The following is a 24,606-nucleotide window of genomic DNA, read 5'->3' as shown; positions in this document are numbered from 1 at the left end:
GTGAATACAGTGATTGACTACGTGACATGAGTTCCGGCTCCTTTTTTGTTACGAAAAAATAAATAAATATATATATATATATATATATATATATATATATATATATATATATATATATATATATATAATCTATAATATAAATGCCTAGTGGCGTGTGTTAGTCTGTCTGTGTGTGTGTGGAAAAAATAAAACCAAGCTGCAGCGCCACCTGCTGGGTGGAGTTAAACACTGACCTACTAAATTCTTAGTGTGTGTGGGGGAAAAAACTCAGAAAGGGCTGAAATTTGGTATACTAAGATGTTTTTAATTTGTTAATTTAATTTGTTAATTGTTAAAAGTGTTTATAAAGATTTAAAAAAATATATATATAATTCTTGAAGGAGAAGTGACAGTTGGGAGTGGTTGGTGGTTGCCGGGGGTGACAGTGGGGAGTGGTTGGTGGTTGCCGGGGGTGACAGAGCGAGAGGAGTGTGATACTCAGGACCGCTGAGAGAGATCCCTGTGTCTGGATAGACATCTTGATAGATGTGGCGATGAAAATGAAGGATGAGGTGATGGAGAAGAATGATGAGGTGGTGACATGTGGACAAAACCACGTTAAAAAAGGGCGCTTGCGTCGGGAAGTAACGCTCTTCCCCTGAGGAGGCCTGGCCTAGGGCCCAAATGCATGACCAGAACCTTTTTAACACCCTAAGTAGCTTGATTTGACTAGACTGCATGAGTATCATGCACGGGTTAACTTGTATGTATGTATGTGTGTGTATGTGTATATATATATATATATATATATATATATATATATATATATATATATATATACACGAGGCATGTCTATTAAATAACGAGACTGATTAAATAACTCACCTTTATTTATTGATATTACAAATTTAATGTTTGTCCCCTTCAATATACTCCCCATTTGTACTAATACTTTGCTGTAGTCTTGTTTTCCACTGGTTGAAGGCATGGAGCAAATCAATTTCTGTCACTTGTTTCAGCATATCTGCCGTTTTTTCTTCTTTACAGCATCAACAGACTCAAAATGTGTCCCTTTTAAGCACTGATTTAACTTTTGGGAAAAGATAGAAATCGCAAGGTGCTAAATTGGGAGAATATGGAGGATGTTCAAGTGTAATAATGTGTTTATCGGTCAAAACTGCTTTACAGAAAGTGCTGTGTGAGCAGACGCATTGTCCTGGTGAAGAAAGAAGCCGTTTTTACACAATTGTGGCCGTTTCTTTCTGACTCTTTCTCTCAGCTTTTGCAAAACTTCCTTATAATAATGCTGTGCCTTCAGGAACCCATTTTTCCAAAATTACACCCTTGATATCGAAAAAAACAATGATCATTGCTTTGAATTTTTTCTTGCTTTGACAAGCTTTTTTCTTTCTTGGTGATGATGGTGTTTTCCAGTGTATTGACTGTCTTTTGTTTTCAGAATCGTACTGGAAGATCGAGGTCTCATCACAAGTGATTACTTTATGCATCAGAATGTCAACACAACATTCCTTGCAACGATCTTTTTGCTCTGGTGTGAGAACCCTTGGGACTAGCTTTGCAAAAACTTTTATCATGTTAAGATCCTCACGCAAAATTTTCCATACAGTGTCTTTGCCAATGTTCACAGATTCGGCTATTATTTGAACACTGAGTCGGCGGTCTTTTCGAACAATCTGACTGATTTTTTTTTCTACGTTTTCTTCGGTTCTTGAAGTGCAAGATCGTCCAAGGCGTTCATCATCTTCAACATTCTCACGTCCCTCGCTAAATCTTTTGTTCCACTCAAACACACGCGCAAGAGACAGGCAGTCATTCCCATAGGCCGTAGCAAGCATTTGAAAACATTCTGTTTGTGTTTTGTGCAATTTTACTAAAAATTTCAAATTGACACGTTTTTCAACTTTTAAACGTAGCATTTTTCCGGCACTCTACAATAAACACAGCCAAGTTAAATGGCGACTCACAATCAACTGAACGTCATAGAGTGTTGCAGCTTGTCATGCAGATTCAGACCGGTTCAAGGTTACTACGTATGCAGTTATAACCGGTTCTGACTGCTTTGTTTACTAGGTGGAATCACAGTCTCGTTATTAAATAGACTTACCTCGTATATGTATGTGTATGTATATGTATGTGTATATGTATGTGTGTGTGTATGTGTATATATATATATATATATATATATGTGTGTGTGTGTATGTATGTATATATGTGTATATATATATATATATATATATGTATATATATATATATATATATATATTAGAGATGTTCACTGAACCTCGTGTTTTGGATCTGGATTAACTTCGTGTTTTGGTTTTAGCAAAACCGCCCTCGTGTGTTTTGGTTTTGGATCCGTATTATTTTACTAAAATCACATCATTTGGATCTTTTTTTTTTTTTTTTATCTACATTATTTTTTACCTCAATAACATTAATTTCCAATCATTTCCAGTCAATTTTTGTCAATTGACAAGAGCACTGCTACCCCTCCTGATTCTGTATGAGCAATGGCACTGGAGAATGGAGAGTGACAAGAACACTGCTACCTCTGTTTCTGTGTGAGCAATGGCACTGCATCTCCTGGGGAGGGAGCAGTGAAGGGTTTTGGTGGTTGTGTAATGTTGTTGTGCGCATTTTCCTGGCATAGTTCAAGTGCAGTCATTGCTGTACTAAGTGATTATCTTCATGTTGCAGCATTTCTTTTCTGACAGAATGTCAATGGATGACAGTGCCCCATGTACAGAGCAAATGTTGTCACCCAATGGTTTGATGAGCATGACACAATGTTAGCTAAATATCATGCCCTTCTGAGTCACCAGATCTGGCCCCAGTTAAGTATTTATGGGAACAATGCCCGAGACTGTGTTTTTCCTCCACCATCCACGATGCTTCAGTAGAGTGACCTGCTTGGGGAAAACTGGTACTGCATATCTCCTGCAGAATTCCAGACATTGTAGAATGAAGGTGCACAACGGCTGTTTTGCACTTTATTTTCTATGCACCCATTGGAGTTAATTTCACTTACTGTCAAATTAGTACTTGAAAGCTCTGTTCAAGTGGGGTCAATATTTTACATGGGATTATACTATGATGAAGGATTTTAATTTGAGCAGTGGATAGGCAAAATAGGGAATAATTAATTTATTTGAAAATTATTTTAAGCCCCTTCTCCCTACTAGCTGCAACAAAATGAATGAGAAGGGGCCTGTCTGTGAGTAGCCAATCAGGAGAGCTTTTCTCTGTTTGCCTGAAAAGGGAGAAAACTCTTATTGTGGATAATGAATAAATTATCTTCATCCTTTCATTTCTCCACTGTACAGCAGATATACAGTATATAGTCCCATACTGTTTCTTACTGTATACCCTGCTCTCCATTGGTTACAGATTTATCAACAACTTTCCAGTTATCCACAGCTCTGCCTTGTTATTATCTCCAAATGAATAGGTATGCTGCAGTCAATTATTTCTCAACAACCCTCTTGTGCATGCTGCTTAGTATTGTACATTTATATACATCTTTGAAGCTCTATACCTAGGCACCATGACCCAATACTACCTAGTGTAAATAATAAGATTTTTACTCACCATAAAATCCATTTCTCTGACTCCATTGGGGGACACTGCGAGACATTGGGGTATAGTAGTGGGCTCAGGAGTCTTGTCACTTTAACTATTAGATCTTTGAACTCCTCCCCTACTATGCCCCTCCTCTCCTGTGAGATCGTCAGTTTTGAATAACCAAGCGTGAGAGGAAAGGAGGTGATACAACCTGAAAGGTTTTTAAATTATAGAAACACCTAACAATAGTTTTCACACACAGAACTATATACAGAGCAAAGGAGGGTGCGCAGTGTCCCCCAATGGAGTCAGAGAAATGGATTTTACGGTGAGTAAAAATCTTATTTTCTCTTTCCTGCCATTGGGGGACACTGCTAGACATTGGGGATATACTAAAGCTTCCTCAAGGGGAGGGATTGCTCTGGACCAGCTGCGCGCATAATTCTGCGGCTAAAGCTTGCATCGGCCAATGCGAAGCCCTGCAATCTGTAGAACCTGGTGAAGGTGTGGACAGAAGACCACGTCGCCGCTCTGCACAACTGTTCTGCCGACGCCCCGTGTCTAGCCGCCCAGGAGGCGCCTACTGCCCTTGTAGAATGTGCCTTTAAATCCTTAGGAACAGACTGCGAGGCTGCTATATAGGCCTCTCGAATTGTAGAAGTAATCCAATGGGCAATTGATTCCTTTGAGGCTGGACAACCCCTTTTATGGGCGACATAGAGAACAAACAGGTCTCTAGTCTTTCTAACCGGCGCAGAGCGGTCTATATAACACTGAAGTGATCGGACGACATCCAGACACTGTAAGTACTCCTCCTGGGAGTCTCTTTTTGACTGGAATGCCGGAACCATGATTTCTTAGTTCAAGTGGAATCTGGATACCACTTTTGGGCAGAAAGAGGGTTTTGTACGAAGTACCGCCCTGTCAGAATGGAAAATAAGGAAAGGGGGATCACAGCAAAGAGCCCCTAATTCTGACACTCTACAAGCTGAAGCTAAAGCCAATAGAAAAGCCGTCTTCCAAGTAAGATACCTAAAATCTATGGAATGTAAAGGTTCAAACGGAGGTCTGGAGAGAGCTCCGAGAACTAGGTTGAGGTCCCAAGGCTCTACTGGATGACAAAACGGGGGCTGAATATGCTGAACCCCTTGTAAAAATGTCTTAATGTCAGCAAGGTCTGCAATCTTCCGTTGGAAGTAAACAGAGCAGATACCTGACCTTTGAGAGATCCTAGACGTAGACCTTTCTTTAGACCCTCTTGCAAAAAGTCAAGCAAGCGAGAAAGACTAAATCTTGAAGTGTGAAACCCTTTAGCCTCACACCACAGGATATGTCTTCCAAATTCTGTAATAAATGGATGACGAAGATGGCTTTCTGGCCTTGATCATGGTAGCTATTACCTGCTGAGAAAACCCTCTAGTTTTAAATATTAGGCTTTCAATAGCCAGGCCGTCAAAGCTAGATGATTTAAACCTTAATAAAGGAAAGGACCTTGAACCAGAAGAATGGAGGAGCTGCTGCAAGCCCTAGAAGGTCTGAGAACCACGCTCTTCGTGGCCAATACGGGGCTAGTAGAATAGCGGGAACTCACTCTCTTTTTAGCTTCTTTAAAACCCGAGCTATCATTGGGATGGGAGGGAATACGTACACCATCCGAAATTTCCATGGGGAAGTCATGGCATCTTTTAGCTCCGCCCCTGGGTCTCGAGCTCTTGAGCCGTACCGTGGGACCTGATGGTTCAGTCTGGACGCCATCAGATCGATGTCCGGCCTTCCGCAGCGATCCACCAGCAGAGAAAATACCTGTTTGTTTAGAGCCCATTCCCCCAGATGAAAGGTATGCGTGCTGAGCAAGTCTGCCTCCCAATTCTGAACACCTGGAATGTGGATGGCTGAAATCCTCAGAACGTGATTGGCCCCTTTCCAAGTTTGTCCTGGATGTCCACCAGGCAAGGGATAGCCTTGTGGGAGTGAACAGGCGAATGATCTGCCCGTCTAAATGCTTCTGAGATCCTGGCCACTTGTGCAGGATCTCTGCTTGAAGAGGACAGGAATGAAACTGCGTAAATGGGACTGCCACGAATACTGAGTCCCCAGGAGCTTCGTACAATTTAGGATAGGGACCCTCCTTTTCACAAGGAGGGCTCTGGTCTTTTTCCGCAGAGCCAGAACCTTCTGGTCCGGTAGAAAAATCCTTTGAGACTGAGTATTGCACACTAGGCCCAGGAAACGCATCTGTTGTGCTGGGACTAGTGAAGATTTCGGTATGTTCAATATCCAACCGTGACTTTGAAGAAACTGCATGGAGGTCTCTATGTGCCGAGTTAGGAGAGCAGCTGATGAAGCCTTCAAGAGAAGGTCGTCGAGATAGGGAATTATGGTTATTCCCTTCTGACATAAGATACCTGCCATGATTGCCATAATTTTGGTGAAAACTCTGGGCGCAGTAGCTAGACCGAAGGGGAGAGCCCTGAATTGAAAGTGTTCCACTCCTACCGCAAAGCGTAGAAGACACTGATGACCCTCCCATATTGGGACATGTAGGTAGGCATCCTTGATGTCTATTGATGGAAGTAATTCCCCTTCCTCTATACCTGCAATCACCGAACGAAGGGATTCAATACGAAACTTCTGAATCCTCAATTGCCTGTTTAGCAACTGAAGATTTAGAATGGGTCTGAAGGAGGCGTCTGGTTTTGGAACTAGGAAGAGGTTTGAGTAAAAACCTTGTCTCCTTTCCAGAAGAGGGGCCTGTACTATAACCTGTGTAGCCAGGAGTTTTAGAATGGCTTCCTGAAGCGCCCTGCACTTGAGGACAATTGGGGAGGGGGGTGATGAAAAATTTGTGACTGGGGGGATGGGCTAGGTCTATGACGTAGCCTCGGGACACTATTCTATGAGTCCAGAGATCTGATGTGGACGCCCACCATTGATCTCTGAACTGAAGAAGACGTGCTCCCACCTGTGTCTCCCCTGAGGAGTCTTGTCACGTGGAATTTTTGTCTGCTGGGCGAATAGATCCTCGCCTAGCTGCTCCTATGTCCCCTCTGCCTCTGTTAGATGATCCTCTAGCAGCCATGTATTGGCCTCTACACGGAACTCCTCCACCTCGGGCAAAACTCCGAAAGGACCGAAAGAAATATAGATAACAGATGGCTATTTAGATAGGAGTCTACCAAGTCTCTGTACCAGGTAGTCCTATAAAATAAGTGCACTCTCCCTATATATCTTTCAGCACTGTCTGTGAAAAGATACTGAGAGAGAAAATACAAATATAAACAATATAATCACTCTCCCTTCAGATAAATTATACTGTTATAAGTCTGTAAGTAAAGCAGGCAGCATATAATTTTTTTATAGGAGAGGCAGAGTAGACGATTCAGTCAGCGCTGTTTCCGCTTGTCGTCTGAGGTAAATTGGCGCCAGGAAATGAATCTGAGGAGAAATGTTGTTAAAACTCCTCCTCCTCCCCTTCCTGTCTGCTGCCCGCCGTTCCGCATATACTGTGTACCGTTATTATGGCCACCTTGTATGCTAGGCACACGCTTAATTACAGTGCCCAGGAGCGTGTGCTTATTAGTACAGCACTTCCTCACCTCCAAGGAGTGTGAGCACTGACTTAGCCTCCTTAAAATGCTCTTTGCCTTGGTTGCGCGAGCATGGCAGTTAAGGAGGAGAGGCTGTTGCAGCTTCACTCCTTTGACCGTTAACGGGGCTGTGCCTGCGGTTCGCGGGGACCCTTTTTACTGTCCCCTTTTAATAAATATGCCACCACACTGTCCATCTATTTATAAATACTATTGGGAATGCCGGCAGAGGTGCTGAGTAAGGGAGCCATAACTGCTTCTCTTACCTGTGCGGGACCCAGAGTGAACAGAGTAAAATCTTGTTCACTCTTCTGGGTCTTAATCTAGAGTCCCACGCCATACCTAATAGGGAATAAAAAATAAAAACGTGTATTAGCTAAAAACTATACCGTTGCTCCCAGTCACTTTAGAAAAACTGATGATCTCACAGGAGAGGAGGGGCAGGAGTGGAGTGGGTGTCCCCCAATGGCAGGAAAGAGAAAAAATCTTTTCAAAGTTAAACAATTGTCTTAAGCAGTGTACTCAGAAGAGTCACTGATTAGTCAGATGCTGCCGCTCTCTATCCATGTGGAGGGAGGTAAAAAGGCAAAAGCTTAGACCGCCAATAGATATCTGGAATTGTACTGGCTAATCTTAGGCCAAGTCAAAAGACAGAGGTGAGCAACTATATGCTGTATATCCTCATATTTTATGTATTTGCATATGAATAGGTTGTTTGGTGAGAGTTATTTTATGCTTATAATATGTGGGATAATGTACCTGCTACTGTAAATTCTGAGGATAATATAAGTCACCAAAAGTTCTGTGACAATAGAAGGACACAAGGCTTAATGCCAAATATTTTTATACATTTCCCAGTTGTCCATGATCATTTCTAATACCTGAAATAATTTACAGTAGGGGTTCTGTTTATACAAATTTTGTGTACAGCAGCTTATATATGTAACCCACAAATATGTTTTGTAACTTATAAAATTTAAACTGACATTTTTTCTCATTAAACAGCCATATTTTATTTTATTAGGAAGTTGAATTAAAGAGGAAACGGAAAGAATGTGAAAGCTTAGAGCAAGAAGTAAAGAAGAAGCAGAAGAGATGTGAAGAATTGGTAAGGAAATTAAGTGCTTAGTAATTTTACACTCAGTAAATTTAATTGACACCTCTTTCAATACTAGGTCTTAATTGTAATAGTTATATTGGAGTGAAATTGAGTGTAATCATCAAATGAACTGACTGACAATGAAATACACCTATACTAAAATCACAATTCACATATCAGATAATCAGGCTCATTTTTATGGCTATAGAAGGTGATTCTGTCCAAGAAGGGAACAGTTTGTATTTGAAGTGTATGGTTGTCCTTATCACAGGAGTTAAATAAATTTCTATAGTTGGAACTTGTATTATTTTTCTTTACTAAAATAATAAATTGTTGTGTTTTTTTTCTCCTGTTTTTATTTTAAATTAAATTTTTGTTCAAATATTAATACTGGCGTTTTTGTTTTGTGAAGGTTTTCCAATATGTTCCTTAACATACTGTGAGTTGTGCTTTTTACAAACATATATTTAGACATCTAAATAACCATGTGCACATTCATCAACTGGTGGTCAATTGAGACACTGACAATATGTGGCATGGTGCATCTTTTCGTTTGTTGAAATCACCACGACTTAACTGATTAGCATGTGCTATACATGCATGACAACACAAATATCATCTTTTCCCATACAGCCATGGCTCGGTTAGTGAAAGGAGCTTTAGAGAGGCATGGTGAGGTCGCAAATGTATTAAAAATCATTATTTATGTTGACATGTAAAACAACTTGGCTCTTATGTGCTTAAATGAGATAAACAAATAAATAATCAAAATAGAATGTGTCGCAACCAGTCATAGGGGTGCCAATCCCTAAAAGACTATAGTAGTAAATAAAGAATGTAGAAAGTGTGCCACATAATATATAATACAGCAGTAATGGCAGGATACTTGTATGAATTCTGAAATTTATTATCACATCAAAATATACAGATGAAATGGCAAAACGAATTAAATATAAGTATACATGTCTTTTTGATATTCATTCTATTAAATATACACTATGGGGGGTATTCAATTGTTAGCGAGATCGCTAAAATACTCGCGCTCGAAAAATATTACCGTTAATACGGTAATATTGCGCGTAATTACCGTATTAACGGTAATATTTTTAGAGCGCTCGATTTTCGGCGATCACGCCGTCAATTGAATACCCCCCTATATGTCAGAATGGGCCACTAAGGAATAATGTAGTCAAAGACCAATAAATAACATATATAACACAGCTATTTTCACAACACAAATTATGGTAATAATTGAAACTCAAAGTGGGTGGCCAGTCCACTAGAGATATAGCATAAAGTTTGCAAATGTTGTATGTCTATTTGGTTGCAGACCAAAAAGTGTGTAACATCTCCACGACCTCTCAAGTGTTGATCTGTGCGTATCAGCTCTTTTAGGAGCTATTTCTGAGCACAAAGCATCATTAGTACTAAAGTTGTTGCTCTATTCCTGTTAGAAACCTATACCTGATGTAATACAGTGTTTTACAGATAAGCACTAAACCTCTAATTCATTCCTCGACTGTCCATGGTTGAGCTCAGTGTCCTGAGTCAGTGCTCTGCCCACTACCCAGCAGTCCTGATCCAAAGTAAGTTATCAGGAGGTTGCAGCCAGAGTTACCAGCAGAGGTGTTGCAGCAGTTACACCACCTGGTGGGGGCAGCAACTATTTTACAACTTGGGGCAACTATGTGGATTGGTGTGCAAGCTGATACTTGGTCATTTAGTGCCTGAGTTGGCCAAGTAGTACCAGTAGGGAGTGGTCAGTAACGGAATGTTACGGATGGTAAGCAAAACCTTAAAAAATCTGTAAACGTTGAATGAAGTGGCAAAGTAAGCCCATTCTCTCACACTAGGTTTAACTATGGAAGATAAGAATGTTGCATTTTTGGATGGCAAAACAAGCCATCCTAAAAAGCCCTAATCACACCAGACTTATGTATAGCAATGATGGAAACAACATTTGTTTTTAGTCTGCACTAGGACTTGGTTTTTCAGCACTGTGTTAATATTCCTTGTGTGAAATAATGAAATAATTTCTGGTTTTCTGAAATGAATTGTTCCTATGTAAAGAAATCTTTTAACATGTCCTATTTGAATACTGGAGAAAAGGTTTTTGAGGTACTTTGCGCCAGACTATAGTCAGATGCACATTGAAATATAACCATCTAAATCAAATAATGTGTTTTTTTTTATTGTTTTGTTTTTAGCAAATGTAACTATCCAGCATATACTGGCATAATGGTGAAAGGGAAATTTAAATAGGATTAAAAATGTGTTGCAAATTTGTAAAAATGCCAAATGTTAATTAGATTCTAACTCGACAAATAGAGTATTACTGATCTATTTGACAATGCTTTTTAAATAAATATTCCTATTACATATAACCTATACCCCTCTTCGCCCTACATCCCCATTAATTGTAAAAAATTGCTTTGCAGCTATGCGACAGGGTAAACTAGCATATGTGTGTGTGTGTATATATATATATATATATATTTGTGTGTGTGTAAAAAAAAATAAAAAAAAAATAAAATAAAAAAATATATATATATATATATATATATATATATATATTTATTTATTTATTTATTTATGTGTGTGTGTGCATATATTGTGACAGGATGGACCCTGTCTGCTGTTGCAGGGAACCGGCTGGGCTTATTTCGCCAACGTCCCCTTTCGTTATTCTGAACACACCCCTCCTGCCGCAGTAAAAGGAGCCTGCTGCCACAACTGGGCTCCCTTTTGGCGCTCAGAGCCACTTTCTTTCTGGGTAACTGTCGCTGCTAGTGTACTCCCGTGTTGGTACACTTGGGCTGGTACCCCTGACTGCTTACTATGGATCAGGGTGCTGTGAATGGATCCCCTTGGTCTATCACACTGGCCAGCTGCTTGGTAGCCGGCATAGCGGTGGTACTGGAGAGCTGGGTCCAAACCTCAGAAACAGCCGGAGAACGGATTAGATTTAGGATCTAATTTGAAGGTCACAAGATTACAGCAATGTTGAAGAAGTTGTCAAGCAGGGTCTTGAAGCAAAGAGTGATGCTTTATTTCGCTCAGGTGCCCTGACAAGGAAAGTTCGAATGATTAAAGGTGTCAGTAGTCAGGTCAGATGGAACATCAGAATGATACATTTCAGTGTACAAGACAATGCTTTTTATACTGATTTGGACACAGGCTATTTTTAGAATCAGGATGCAATGTGTTTACACAAACATGGATATACATGCTTGCAAAGCTAACAATATTTACACTTATCTGTGATATCTTAAAACCTTGCTGTGATATCCTGCATCTTACAGTGGACAGCAAGTCTAATTACCTCTTCCTATGGCCCTCACAAATAAAAAGGTCTAATTAGCATGAGATTAGCATGCGTCGTTTCTTCCAACAGTTGCAGAATACACATTTCCTCCAAAGAAAATAATTCACCAGGAAAAGTTGTAAATCCCAAACAAGACATTTCCTTACACCAAGATATACAAAAGGCTTTCAAAACAAAAGCTTATTGTATCAGATATATATATTTATCAGAAATAGGGCATTTCCTCTACAAAGGTTAAAACAGAAAAAAAAAAATTTCTTCCCCTGGTCTCAGAAATTAAAGATTTCCCTTACGAAAATATACACAATATCATAAATAAGTGCATGTGCAATTATATAAATAAGCGCCCTGTGCTATTTCCTTTAAATAAATTTATACCATAAGTTATTTATAAGTGATCCAGTCACAGCAGGTCTGACCATCAGAGCAGACAAGTGTCAAATGGAGATGTCAGAGGTGCAGTACCTGGGTCATCATGTGGGGGGAGGTAGGGTTAAGCCTGAACCAGAAAAGGTAGAGGCAATCCGAGACTGGCTCTGGTCCACGACCCAAAGACAAGTACTGACCTTCTTAGGGACCTCAGGCTACTACCGGCGTTTCGTCCCAAACTTTAGCACTGTAGCGAAGCCCCTGACAGATCTCACTAAGAAGAGACTCCCCAAAGTAGTTGACCTGACACCCGCTTGTGAGCTGGCATTTCAGTCGCTAAAGGAAGCCTTGGTTCTTGCTCCAGTACTAACTATGACAAGGACTTTATTGTACAAACTGACGCGTCACAGTATGGACTGGGAGCAGTACTTAGCCAGGTGGGGCCAGATGCGCAGGAGCACCCTGTGACCCATTTGAGCAGACAAATGCTAAACCGGTAGGTGAGAAGGAATGTTTGGCCATTGTGTGGGCAGTGAAAAAACGTCATCCTTATTTGTATGGTGTATGGACGACATTTTACTGTGGTGACTGATCATAATCCTTTAAAGTGGCTATAACACACCTCAGGGGAAAATGGCCGTTTGTTGCGCTGGAGCCTTACACATCAAATTTATGACTTTTACATAATTCACAAGCAAGGAAAGACTCACAGCATTTCGGATGGACTGTCTCGGCAGGAAGAGCCGGATCTTGGTAACCCTAGTAGACTGTGGACCAGGAGCCAAATCGTTGGGACATGGCACGCTGGTAGCCGCATGGATAAGGGGGGGGGGAGTGTGACTGGATCACTTATAAATAACTTCTGGTATAAATTTATTTAAAGGTACTAGCGCAGGGCGCTTATTTATATAATTGCACATGCACTTATTTTTGATATTGTGTATATTTTGTTAAGGGAAATCCTTAATTTCTGAGACTAGGGGGAGAAAATTAGTTTTTTCTGTTTTAACCTTGCTGGAGGAAATGCCTTTATTCTGATGTATATATCTGATACAATAAGCCATTGTTTAGAAAGCCTTTTGTATATCTTGGTGTAAGGATATGTCTTGTTTGTGGTTTACAACTTTTCTTGGGGATTCATTTCTTTGGAGGAAGTGTGTATTGTGCAACTGTTGGAAGAAAGGACGCATGCTAATCTCATGCTAATTATACCTTTTGAATTTGCAATGCATGTAAATCTATGCTTTGGTAAACAGGTTACATCCTGATTCTAATAATAACATGTAAGGCTGTGTCGAAAATAGTATAAAAAGGGAGCCCTTGTAAACTGAAATGTATCATTCTGATGTTTCATTTGACCTGACCACTGATTCCTTCAATCAGTGGAACTGTCCTTGTTAGGACACTTGAGCAATAAACATCACTCTGCTTCAAGACCCTGCTTGACAACTTCTTCAATATTACTGTAATCCTGTGACCTACAGTTTAGACCCTAAATCTAATCCGTCCTCCGGCTGTTGCTGAGGTTTTGACCCAGCTCTCCAGTACCACCGCTTTGCCGCTATCCAGCAACTGGCCAGTGTGAATGGCCAGGGGGATCCATCCACAGCACCCTGATCTATAGTAAGTGGTCAGGTGTACCAGCCCAAGTGTACTGGGAGCACATTAGCAGTGGCAGTTAGCCAGAAGGAACGTGGATCTGGGCGCTATAAAGGAGCCCAGTGGTGGCAGCAGGCTACTCCTACTGCGGCATTAGGGGCGTTTTCAGAATAACGAAAGGGGACGTTGGCAAAGTAAGCCCAGTCGGTTCCCTGTCACTATATAGCTAGGCACTCGCCTAGATATATAATTAAGTACTTGCCTGTAAAGCTATTGCCACTTTAAATTTACCATGCAAAGTTGCCGGATATTGGCGATTTGCAAACATCGCTATTTGATACATTTACCCCCAAGATTGGTACCCAGACCATTTCGGATTTCAACACCCTAAATGTTTTCCTTAAAATACCAGTTTCAAGATGGAATTGCTAAGTTGATAAATGTAATGCATTCTTGACAACTTTTTAAACCTTCCCTCTGGAAGATCCTGGAGGGGTTGTCAATTGACAAGTTCAGGAGGGGAGGTGGCAATGCTATTTCGTCACCTTGGCCCCGTCGCCTGTTATGAAATTCTAAAATTCATGGCATTGCATAGCGGGGGGCGGGACTTGATGCAAATCATTACTTGATGATGCAAGTCATTAACAATGCCTACTATTTTGGAAGTCCAGGAGGATCCCTGAAATTCAGACACATCAGAAAAATTCCAGTAGAGTAGGCAAGTATGATGTAATGGGGAATGGAAATTGTATTCATGTCTCCAAAATCCAGTTTCGCACAGGCATTGAAAATACCTGCGAACTAGGGATGTCAGATGACAGTGAGGCAGATCTTAGGAGGTTTTGAGGGGAAAGAAAAGAGAGGGGCTCCATTTCAGTTGTTACCTCAGGCAGCAGAATGATTAGATGCTCCCCTGCTGAAACACATACTCCAGAATTTACACATTCAATTCTGGACCTTCTCATAATCTCTCACAGTATGGATACAGAAAGTAATACGCGTGCTTTGTATGGGATAATTTTGGTTTTATGTTGTATATTTTCAGCATGAGTTTGTTTGGCATACATGGATCTTTAAAGTAGTTAATATGTGGACGTTTTTCCCCTAAATGGTATGTTTGTATTTAAGCAGCACGTTGGCTTAGTGGTTGGCACTTCTGCTACACAACACTGGGGTCATGAGTTAAATTCCAGACAATGGCCTTATCTGTGTGGAGTTTGTATGTTCTCCTAGTGTTTGTGTGGGTTTCCTCTTTGTGCTCCGGTTTCCTTCATTAGTCCAAAAACATACTATTCGGTTAATTGGCTGCTATTAAATCGACTGTGTGTGTATTTTAGGGAGTTTAGACTGTAATCTCCAATGGGGAAGAGAGTGATGTGAGTGAGTTTTCTGTACAACGCTGCGTAATTAGTGGCGCTATATAAATAGATGATGATGAATTCTCTTAGACTGGTTATATAAGTGTGCTAATAATGTGCAATTTGCTGGTGTTGTCATTTGTTTCATGTGTCAAAGTCGTATAATTGGATGAACGAAAGTATATTGGTTAATATTGTTTTATTGGTGGATTGCACTCAGTACACTACACGTGGCATACGGCAGATCGCACGGTAAAATACACACGTACACACTCGCATTACAACATTTAGTTATTTATATAATTCATATTCATATTGGTTCCGTTACACAGTAATTTATGAGCAGATAGTATTTAGTTTATTATTCGTTTATATATTATGATTATATGTATACTTCAGTGTTATTTAAGGTTCAGGTTATAGGAAATGTGTCATGTCTGATATCATTCTAATCCCCTATTCATCAGCAGCTGTCCGGTTCCATCGCCGAAGAGATCGCATATTGCATACTCTAGTTATTGATGTTAGGCAATATCTTGTCAGATTGATATCAGACAGTAAAATGCTAATGGACTAGTTGTAACTGGTTTCTGGACGGGAGATTCATCTGGAATGTTGACCTCAGCCTTTGAGGGGGTTGTTTGAACTAGCCTATGTTCTGTTTACCCTGGACCCACCCGAAGTCTGGACCTATAGAAGCAAGCCACGTCATCTGCATTGTTCTCTTTGTAACACTGAATGTATATATGATCATAGCTGCGCTCCCAGTCTTCAGTCTACTCTGATCACAGTGTTCAAGGGTGAACTACTGTTCACTGGTGCCCGTGGTAGCACAGCGGTATGTATGTATCTTTTGGTATTGACTGTGCTGTACTGTATCATAATATAATAATGTATTGAACTGTTAACTATTTACATCTGCTAAAATAAATCACTTTGTGCGTTGGAAACACAATACAGTCGCCTATGCAATGCTTATTTGAAAACTATAGAATTACTTTAATACATGTTACATAATCCATATTGATGCTGCTGCTTTACTTATTTGTTTAGATCTAGATTGTTATTCAGACTTGATATATTATAGGAGAGGATTAGATTGTATGTGATATGTTAATTAAATGTGGGTGGTAATAAAGTGGGAAAAATGGATTGTCCGATCCAATAAGTTACAAGGGAAATACATTTATTAATAAAACATTTGTTTACAATTGAATTATGCAACGCAGCCAACCTTAGCATGAGAGATTTCAATGCTGAAAACTTTGACCATAGTCAGACTGACGTTTTATACTATTTGAACAATGGTATCAGTTCACACATATACATAAGTACTGTATGTGTACAGTGTTCCTAAAATAAGTTAATTATAATATGCAATAAGTTTGGTCTCTTTGGGCGGATGAAATTAAGTCTTTGTTTTGGTTTCTCAGACAGATGTTGACATCTGGTCAATTAATCGCAGGTAAATCTGAAATAGGAAATATTACAATTAGGGATGTCATATTTAGTCTTAAATTACTAAGAATTTAACAGCAGATATGATGGTGACATTTTGCAGGACCCTAAACCTTTTACTCTTAATACTTATCTTATTATTAAGCTATTGAACATAGATTCCTGTCTATCTCAGAATGTTAAACAGGGCCTGGGTCCCATCATTGTTCACAATGCTTTGAACTTCACTTTTCACACCTAGGTGTTGTCCCAGTGTGGAAACCTATTTATTTATGTGTTTATACTAAATATGTGTGCAAATCTAGTTTTTACATATAGATTAGGTTTCATAAGTAATACATTAAACTAATTAATATTTTATTTTTTATTTTAATTATTAAGGAAAAATATAGCGTGTCAGTAAAATACAGTGAACAGGCGGTTAAAGATAGTCATATTGGTTTACTAAAAATTACACTTAACAGTGTCATGCATACAGGATCTTGTGAATTCCTTGTGATCCGGTCTCCCATGCCCTTTGGAAATGTCATCTCAATCTGTATTTAATGGTTCTGATTGTACAGTACGTGATGTTCTCTCCTCTAGCACTTGGTTTTTTTTTGCCTTGAATTTTATTTTTATTTGACAAATGTAATATGAACGATTATGTTTGTAAATGATTGAATGTCATCAATAAAAAGTTTTATTAAAACAAAAATGTGGGTGATGTAGGATCTACAGTGATTATTTCTGTGGTCATGTGGCTTACCTGGTTTGTCAATCACATATAATGTTCCCACTTTATATGTATTTGTTTGTATTTTTTTCCATGATGCTCATGTCTGGCAAAGGGAGTAATTACCCCCTTGAAATGTTGCATTTGTCTTCTGCACTGCATAATGGCTTAATGCTCGGTGACGTTGTTGAGTACACAGGGATTTCTGTATTCTAGATATAGTGTCATGTTGCTAGAGAGTCAAGGATAGTCAAACGCTGCATAGGTATGGTTTATATAGTGTGAGAGTCTACTGATCTGTCCCAATGCTTATAATGCAGGCAAAGTGGAGCCAGTCAGTGCCAGACAATGCATAGAACAAAAAACTTATGCAACAATGTTTTGTCATTTATGAGTATGCAGAACTTGGGTCTTCACTTCAAAGGCAAATATGAAGAGCACAACAATTACACAGGTCTGCAACCAAAAAGCTGTTTTCATAATTTTATCTGATTCTTATGTTTTTTGGTGCAATGAATTCGAAAATGACCACCGTTTTTTCCTGGGACGTCAGATTTTTTCACAATCGAAATGTGCCTTGGTCAAACAGGTAACTGGAAATCGCTAAATTTCAAATTCATCATACTTGGGGGAAAAAAAACTGAACATGGAAAAACAAATTTGTTTTCACTACCAGTTCTCCCAAAAACATGAAAATACATGTTTATTGGTCCTGATGGTGATCAGATTGATCCTGATGGTGATTTAGAGGGGTTGATAGCTCAGTTCCACATTCAGTATGATTCTTCTGAATGGAGGCTTTTCATTGACTCTTCCAAAAGAAGCTTAAAAGCAGTTTTACTTCACAATGGTGGCCGTTATGCGTCCATTCCTGTTGCTCATTCGGTGTACTTGAAGGAGACTAACTTGGAGTTGGTACTCAAGAAAGTGGGTTATCAAAACCAAAACTGGTTGGTATGTGGAGATTTAAAAGTATTGTGTATGCTGCTGGGACATCAGGCTGGGTACACCAAATACCCTTGTTTATTATGTTTATGGGACAGTAGAGACCGACAAAATCATTGGAAGCAAAAATATTGGCCACTAAGAAGTCTAGTTGTTGGTGAAAAGAATGTTCTCAGAGAAACATTGGTACCCCCTGAGAATGTTTTATTACCACCACTCCATATAAAATTAGGATTAATGAAGCAATTTGTTAAGGCACTTCCCAAAGATAGCGAATGCTTCAAGTACTTGGGATCCAAGTTTCCTGGTTTAACGGAGGCAAAACTGAAAGAGGGGGTTTTTGTTGGCCCGGATATTAGAAAACTCATATCCGACAAAGACTTCATCAGTTCAATGACTCCAACTCAAAAAGAAGCGTGAGTTGCCTTTACTGTGGTCATAAAATACTTTTTGGGAAACCAATAGGATCCAAATTACAAGGAAATGATGGAAACAATGTTGAAAGCGTTCCACAAGCTTGGTTGCTCCATGAGCTTAAAAGTCCATTTTCTCAACTCACACCTTGACTATTTTCCTGAAAATTTGGGAGCAGTGAGTGAAGAGCAGGGAGAACGTTTCCATCAAGATATAAAAGTAATGGAAAGAAAGGTATCAAGGGAAATGGAGTGTTATGATGATGGCTGACTACTGCTGGATGTTGTACAGGGATCTTCCGGAAGCCACCTACAAGAGGAAAAGCTCAAAAAGAAGTTTAAAGTTTAAAAAAAAGACGATTTCACAAGCAATCTACTTGAGTGTGGTGTTAATTTTGTCGTCACCTGTGCAAATGAGTTAATATTTTTCATGTAAATAAAATATTTGCGTTAAGAGATTTTTTTAAACGATGACCACCCGTTTGTTCGAAAACCTGACGTCCCAGGACAAAACGGTTGTCATTTTTGGATTCAGCGCACCAAAAAAACGTAAGAATCAGTCAACTAAACCAAAACAGCTGTCCAAAATTTTTTTTTTTAGACCTGTTACCTGTCAAATCCTTGAGAGCAGCTTTATATAGTGTAATCCACACTAAATTATTCAATGAAAAATATATCTGCAATACATTGCTCAATCGCAGGAGTTTTAATCTATGAACTGAAGTCTAGCCAGTGATTATTTGCAATCATCAAATTATGCATTTAATCATTCTCTATGTAAAATTACACAGGCCAAGTTATTACAATGGTTCGAACCTTTTTTGGTTTAAAGTCTTAGTCCTTACTAATGTGCACAGAATTGGTTGTCCCAATAGCTTTTCACATTATGTATAGTCTTTATATGGCAATGTTGGAAACTGTTAGCATTATAGATAATTTTTATACAGTGATATTGATGCTGACTTCTCTCCAATTACCGTTGGATATGAAAATAAGGGAGATATATAGTGGGAAGTTGTTGTTGAAGATGTTTTTCAATGCAATATAATAAATATCAAACACTTACCGTATTTGCCGGCGTATAAGACGACTGGGCGTATAAGACGACCCCCAACATTTCCACTCAAAATTATAGAGTTTGTTATATACTCGCCGTATAAGACTACCCCCTCTTCCGCACACCTTCCACACACACACTGTATTAAATCACTGGCCCCCACACACACTGTATTAAATCACTGGCCCCCACACACGCTGTATTAAATCACTGGCACCCACACACACTGTATTAAATCACTGGCCCCCACACACGCTGTATTAAATCACTGGCCCCCACACACACACTGCATGAAGTCACTGGCCCCCACACACACTGCATTAAGTCACTGGCCCCCACACACACACTGCATGAAGTCACTGGCCCCCACACACACTGCATTAAGTCACTGGCCCCCACACACACACTGCATGAAGTCACTGGCCCCCACACACACTGCATTAAGTCACTGGCCCCCACACACACACTGCATGAAGTCACTGACCCCCACACACACACACACTCATATATGCTGATCACACACACACTCATATATGCTGATCACACACACTGCATTAAGTCACTGGCCCCCACACACACATTGCATGAAGTCACTGGCCCCCACACACACATTGCATGAAGTCACTGGCCCCCACACACACTGCATTAAGTCACTGGCCCCCACACACACACTGCATGAAGTCACTGGCCCCCACACACACACACACACACTCATATATGCTGATCACACACTCTGCATTGACATGACATAACATAAAACAAACATAACATAACACATACTAATAACACTTACCTTCTTCTGCTGTCACTCTCCTCTGTCCCCCTCCTGTCACTCTCATCTGTCCCTCTCTCCCTCTCTCACTTTGCCCCCTCTGCCGCGCCCCAGCCATAAAAAAAAAAAACAGAAACACTTACCAATCCGCGCGGCGCCGGGACCCAGCATCCTCCTCTCTCACGCAGCAGCTGTCACTGATGACAGGCTGCGTGAGAGAGGAGGATGCTGGGTCCCAGCGCCGCGCGATTCGTAAGTGTTTCTGTTTTTTTTTTTTTATGGCTGGCCCGCGGCACCCCTGAGACCCCTGAGTTTGGCACCCGGCGTATAAGACGACCCCCCCACTTGGAGGCATGTTTTTCAGGTCCAAAAAGTCGTCTTATACGCCGGCAAATACGGTACATTGAAGCAGTCCTGATTTAGCTTAAATGTCCTGTAGCCCTTATCTTAATTACGAGAACTTGAGTTTGGATGTATTGGAGAACCCATAAGGTCAGGGAGAAATTATACTACTGTGGTACTTTGATGTAGATGAGGTGTTTAGTGTATAATGGATAGCACAGTTCACATGATAGATAGAGATGGGCAGCATGGTGGCTCAGTGGTTAGCACTTCTGCCTTACAGCACTGGGGTCATGCGTTCAATTCCCGACCATGGCCTTATCTGGGAGGAGGTTGTATGTTCTCCCTGTGTTTGCGTGGGTTTCCTCCGGGTGCTCCGGTTTCCTCCCACACTCCAAAAACATACTGGTATTTTAATTGGCTGCTAACAAAATTGACCCTAGTCTGTCTGTGTGTGTTTGGAAATTTAGACTGTAAGCCCAAATGGGGCAGGGACTGATGTGAGTGAGTTCTTTGTACAGCGCTGCGGAATTAGTGGCGCTATATAAATAAATGGTGATGATGATGAAGATAGGTTACTCAAAGGTTAGAGGCTGAATATTTTCTGGTTTTATTAACTCTGTCCATAGCTGTAAACCAGAGAGTCAAATTCGGTCAGCCTCAATATGCAATCATAAACATTTAACATGTAAACAATGTATTTTCCAATATAGTACCAATATGGAATAAATTGAAACTAAAACGCTTTGTTTAGCTTACATATAAAGATAGAAATAACTCTAAACAGTGCAAACACTTATCTATGTGGCAGCAAAATAAAGATACACCTTTGAACACAGTATTAAATATGGTTTGCCAGTAACTCAACGGAAATGTATTACGTAGGCAGTAATGCTGGGTCTCACAAGGAATTGCGGTCTTTATAAATTACTGCTGTTTTATGAAAAGCCCTTGTTAATGTAATTGCGTGTCAACATGGTTATCAAGTATTTGCACAGTCAAACTAAGGGGGAATTCAATTGGCAGCGTTACTGGTAAAATTAACGCGGCCTGCACATTATTACCGTTATTATGGTAATAATGCGCTTAATTACCATTATTACGGTAGTTTCAATGCCGGCTTTTTGCTTGCAGTTCCCTGAGTTGCGAGCAGAAAGCCGGGTTAAAATTACCGTAATAATGCTAATACCTTTAACGCGCTCTAATTCGGGGAATAGAATTCCCCCCTAAGAGTATACAGAGAATCATGTAATGAAGCATGCATAGCTCATACACAGGGAAAAGAAAGTGTAGCACATCCAGTCAGTGCAGAATCTTTAATAATGTCCATGTCTTGCCTTCTTTCCATAATGTTATGTATTCTGCACAGGACACTTTTAAATACACACCATTCGCTTGGGCAGTGTCTGGTTGTAAATTATAGATTGACCTGGTAAGAGCATACTTGCCGACATTAAAACGTCGGCGTCCGGGAGCTGCGGTGGGGGGTGGTGGTGTTTGGGCGTTTTGGGGGCGTGGCTATGCAGATCATGCTATATTGGACCTGCCTCAGGGGACATCTCTGAGGCAAGTACTATACTGAAATGTTGGAATAGAGTAAACATACTCTTTTGATACAAACTACAATTTGTCTTAAATCCTTGAGTGCCGCCTCACCTGGAATCTATTTATTGTACTATCCATACAAGTGAAGTACCGAGTAAGGCAACAGGTTAATGTACACATGCTATTTATGAGTGCCAAGCACTTGGATACTGTATGTACGTACGTACGTACGTACGTACGTACATATGTGTGTGTGTGTATATGTATATATGTGTGTATATGTATATATGTATATATGTGTGTATATATATATATGTATATGTGTGTATATATATATATATATATATATATATATATATACACATATAATGTGTGTATCTATGTGTGTGTATATAGTTGTATGTGTGTATGTGTTTATATGTGTGTGTATATATAGGTATATTTGTGTAGGTGTATATATGTGTGTATATATAGGTGTATGTGTATATATATGTATGTGTATATATGTGTATCTGTGTGTGTGTGTGTGTGTATGTGTATCTATGTGTGTGTATGTATATGTGTGTATGGGTATATATAGGTGTGTGTGTGTGTATATATATATAATATTATAAAAAAAAAATCCTCGGTTATGAATGTTTTTTCTGTGCAACAGACAACAGTTTTTGCAGTACTCTTGGATCTCTGAAAGCAAATATTCAATTAGTGTAAGATGTGCCTGGTAGACTTGAAATTGTTAAATTATAGTTAACTTTACATGATAGACAGGTTTAGACAATATTTGTGAATGGAGTTTTGGTAATATATTAATGCATATCTGCTAACGATATACTTCAACCACTTTTGTAGAACCCATAAAATGGCTGCCTTTACTGTGTGTAGGTGCAGTTGCACTTTGTAGTCTACAGTGCATTAGCGAGATCGACAGTGAGGAGAGCAATTAGTTGCTCATGGCCAAAGCACACTTGACAACCTTTGAGACGTTTTTTCCGGGAGATCCTGGGCAGGGGGCGTGGTTGGAGGACGGGCCAAAATGACCCGATTGACTGCGTCCCTTCCCACCGTTTTTGCCGCTGGGACGGGGCCAAAATAACGCGATACAATGTGAATCGCGTCATTTTTACAAGCAAGTTGCATTATGCGGGATACTTGTCTGCTCTCTCAGGAGTCCAGGAGATCTGCCCGAATTTCGGGAGTCTTCCAGACCTTCCGAGAGAGTTGGCAAGTATGGGCCAAAGTAAAGTAACGTTTTTGTAATGTATAACTCTACATGCTGCAGTATTTTAAACACATACATGTTGTATCTGTCATTTAAATGGGAGCAGGAAATCAAGATTGAAGAGGTGAAAACTAAGAATGCATGCCTTGTGGAAGAGAATTCCAGACTCTGCTTCCGAGTAAAGAGGGCTGCTAAGGTGAGCACTACGTCTTAGACATATTAGTCAAACAAACAATTTGATTGTGGCAGTATTACACACTTTCGTCTTTTTTTTCATCATAGTTTGAATCTGAAAATGCTGACTTGAGGAGACACTTAGCTGAGGTGACTGAGCAACGAGATTCTGCTCTCAAGGAGAGTCATCGATTGCAAAGCAAGCTGGAGAATTTAGAGCAAGTGCTGAAGGTTTGTGTAAAAGTGACATTTATAATTGAAGTCCTGTTAACTGTGATTAAAAACACATTATTCTTCTCACATAGGCAGTGTAGTGGCCATATTTTTTACATAGTATGTTGATTGTGAATATGTCTTAAGGTCAAATTAGACTAGACAAAATTGGTCATATGACACCTCTACTGTAGTACAATCTTGTTCTTTAGTAAGACGAACCATTTAGAAATATTTCGTTCTGGTAAATGTTTTTTTCTTTTTTTTTTTTTAGGTAGATACCTGATATTATTTTCTGAATATACCCTAAGTATTCTAAATTAAATTTGCTGTGCGTTTTAGGAAAATAGGGCGTATTAAATATGTTCTACATGGGCAAATGCAGGATTTTTAGCGGGGACTTTCTGCGCCAAGCTACCAGTAATGGACATGGCTAGCAAGCAACGGTTGTGGCTTTCATTTTAGATAGTGCTGTGGTCTGGTCTCCAACTCTTCTCATCCCCTTCAAATACACTTCCACTATGGTTAGGTTAGCAGAGTTCCCCCTTTATGAACAAAGCTGTGTGAAGCGGGACATCCTTTTCAACTGTCCCTGCAGTCAGGACAAGTCCTGTCTGCAGGACAATGTCCCATCAGAACAGGACAGTTGGCTGACTGTCCTCCTCTCTTTTACCTGTTCTTGCAGATTTAACTACCTGCTGCTCATGTCTTAAGCTGAGTTGCTGTATCTTGCGTTTGTTTAGATTGACCCCTACAAAGGGAGTTTGCAGGGGTCCCAGGTAGCTACCATCGAAGCAGCGGGTGCAAATGCATAGTTGTAGTGTCCAGTGTCAAGCTGTGCAGGATGTACGATAC

The 24,606-nt window shown here is 40.0% G+C and overlaps 1 protein-coding gene across 11 annotated transcripts in view; it reads left to right on the top strand.

Moving 5' to 3' along the window:
- TSPOAP1 (TSPO associated protein 1) overlaps positions 1–24,606 on the top strand; it is a 341,002-nt gene that overhangs the window by 185,000 nt on the left and 131,396 nt on the right. For all 11 annotated transcript variants that reach the window (XM_075196596.1, XM_075196605.1, XM_075196597.1 and 8 more), the window contains 3 exons: positions 8,173–8,256; positions 23,471–23,560; positions 23,647–23,769. In XM_075196596.1, coding sequence (XP_075052697.1) covers positions 8,173–8,256; positions 23,471–23,560; positions 23,647–23,769 — 297 coding nt within the window. The remainder of the gene's footprint in view (positions 1–8,172; positions 8,257–23,470; positions 23,561–23,646; positions 23,770–24,606) is intronic.

The sequence above is a fragment of the Mixophyes fleayi genome, chromosome 2 (genome assembly GCF_038048845.1).
Source record: "Mixophyes fleayi isolate aMixFle1 chromosome 2, aMixFle1.hap1, whole genome shotgun sequence".
NCBI classification, from domain to species: Eukaryota; Metazoa; Chordata; class Amphibia; order Anura; family Limnodynastidae; genus Mixophyes; species Mixophyes fleayi.
The sequence above is the reverse complement of the archived record's forward strand: the minus strand, read 5'-3'. Positions and strand labels throughout refer to the sequence as shown.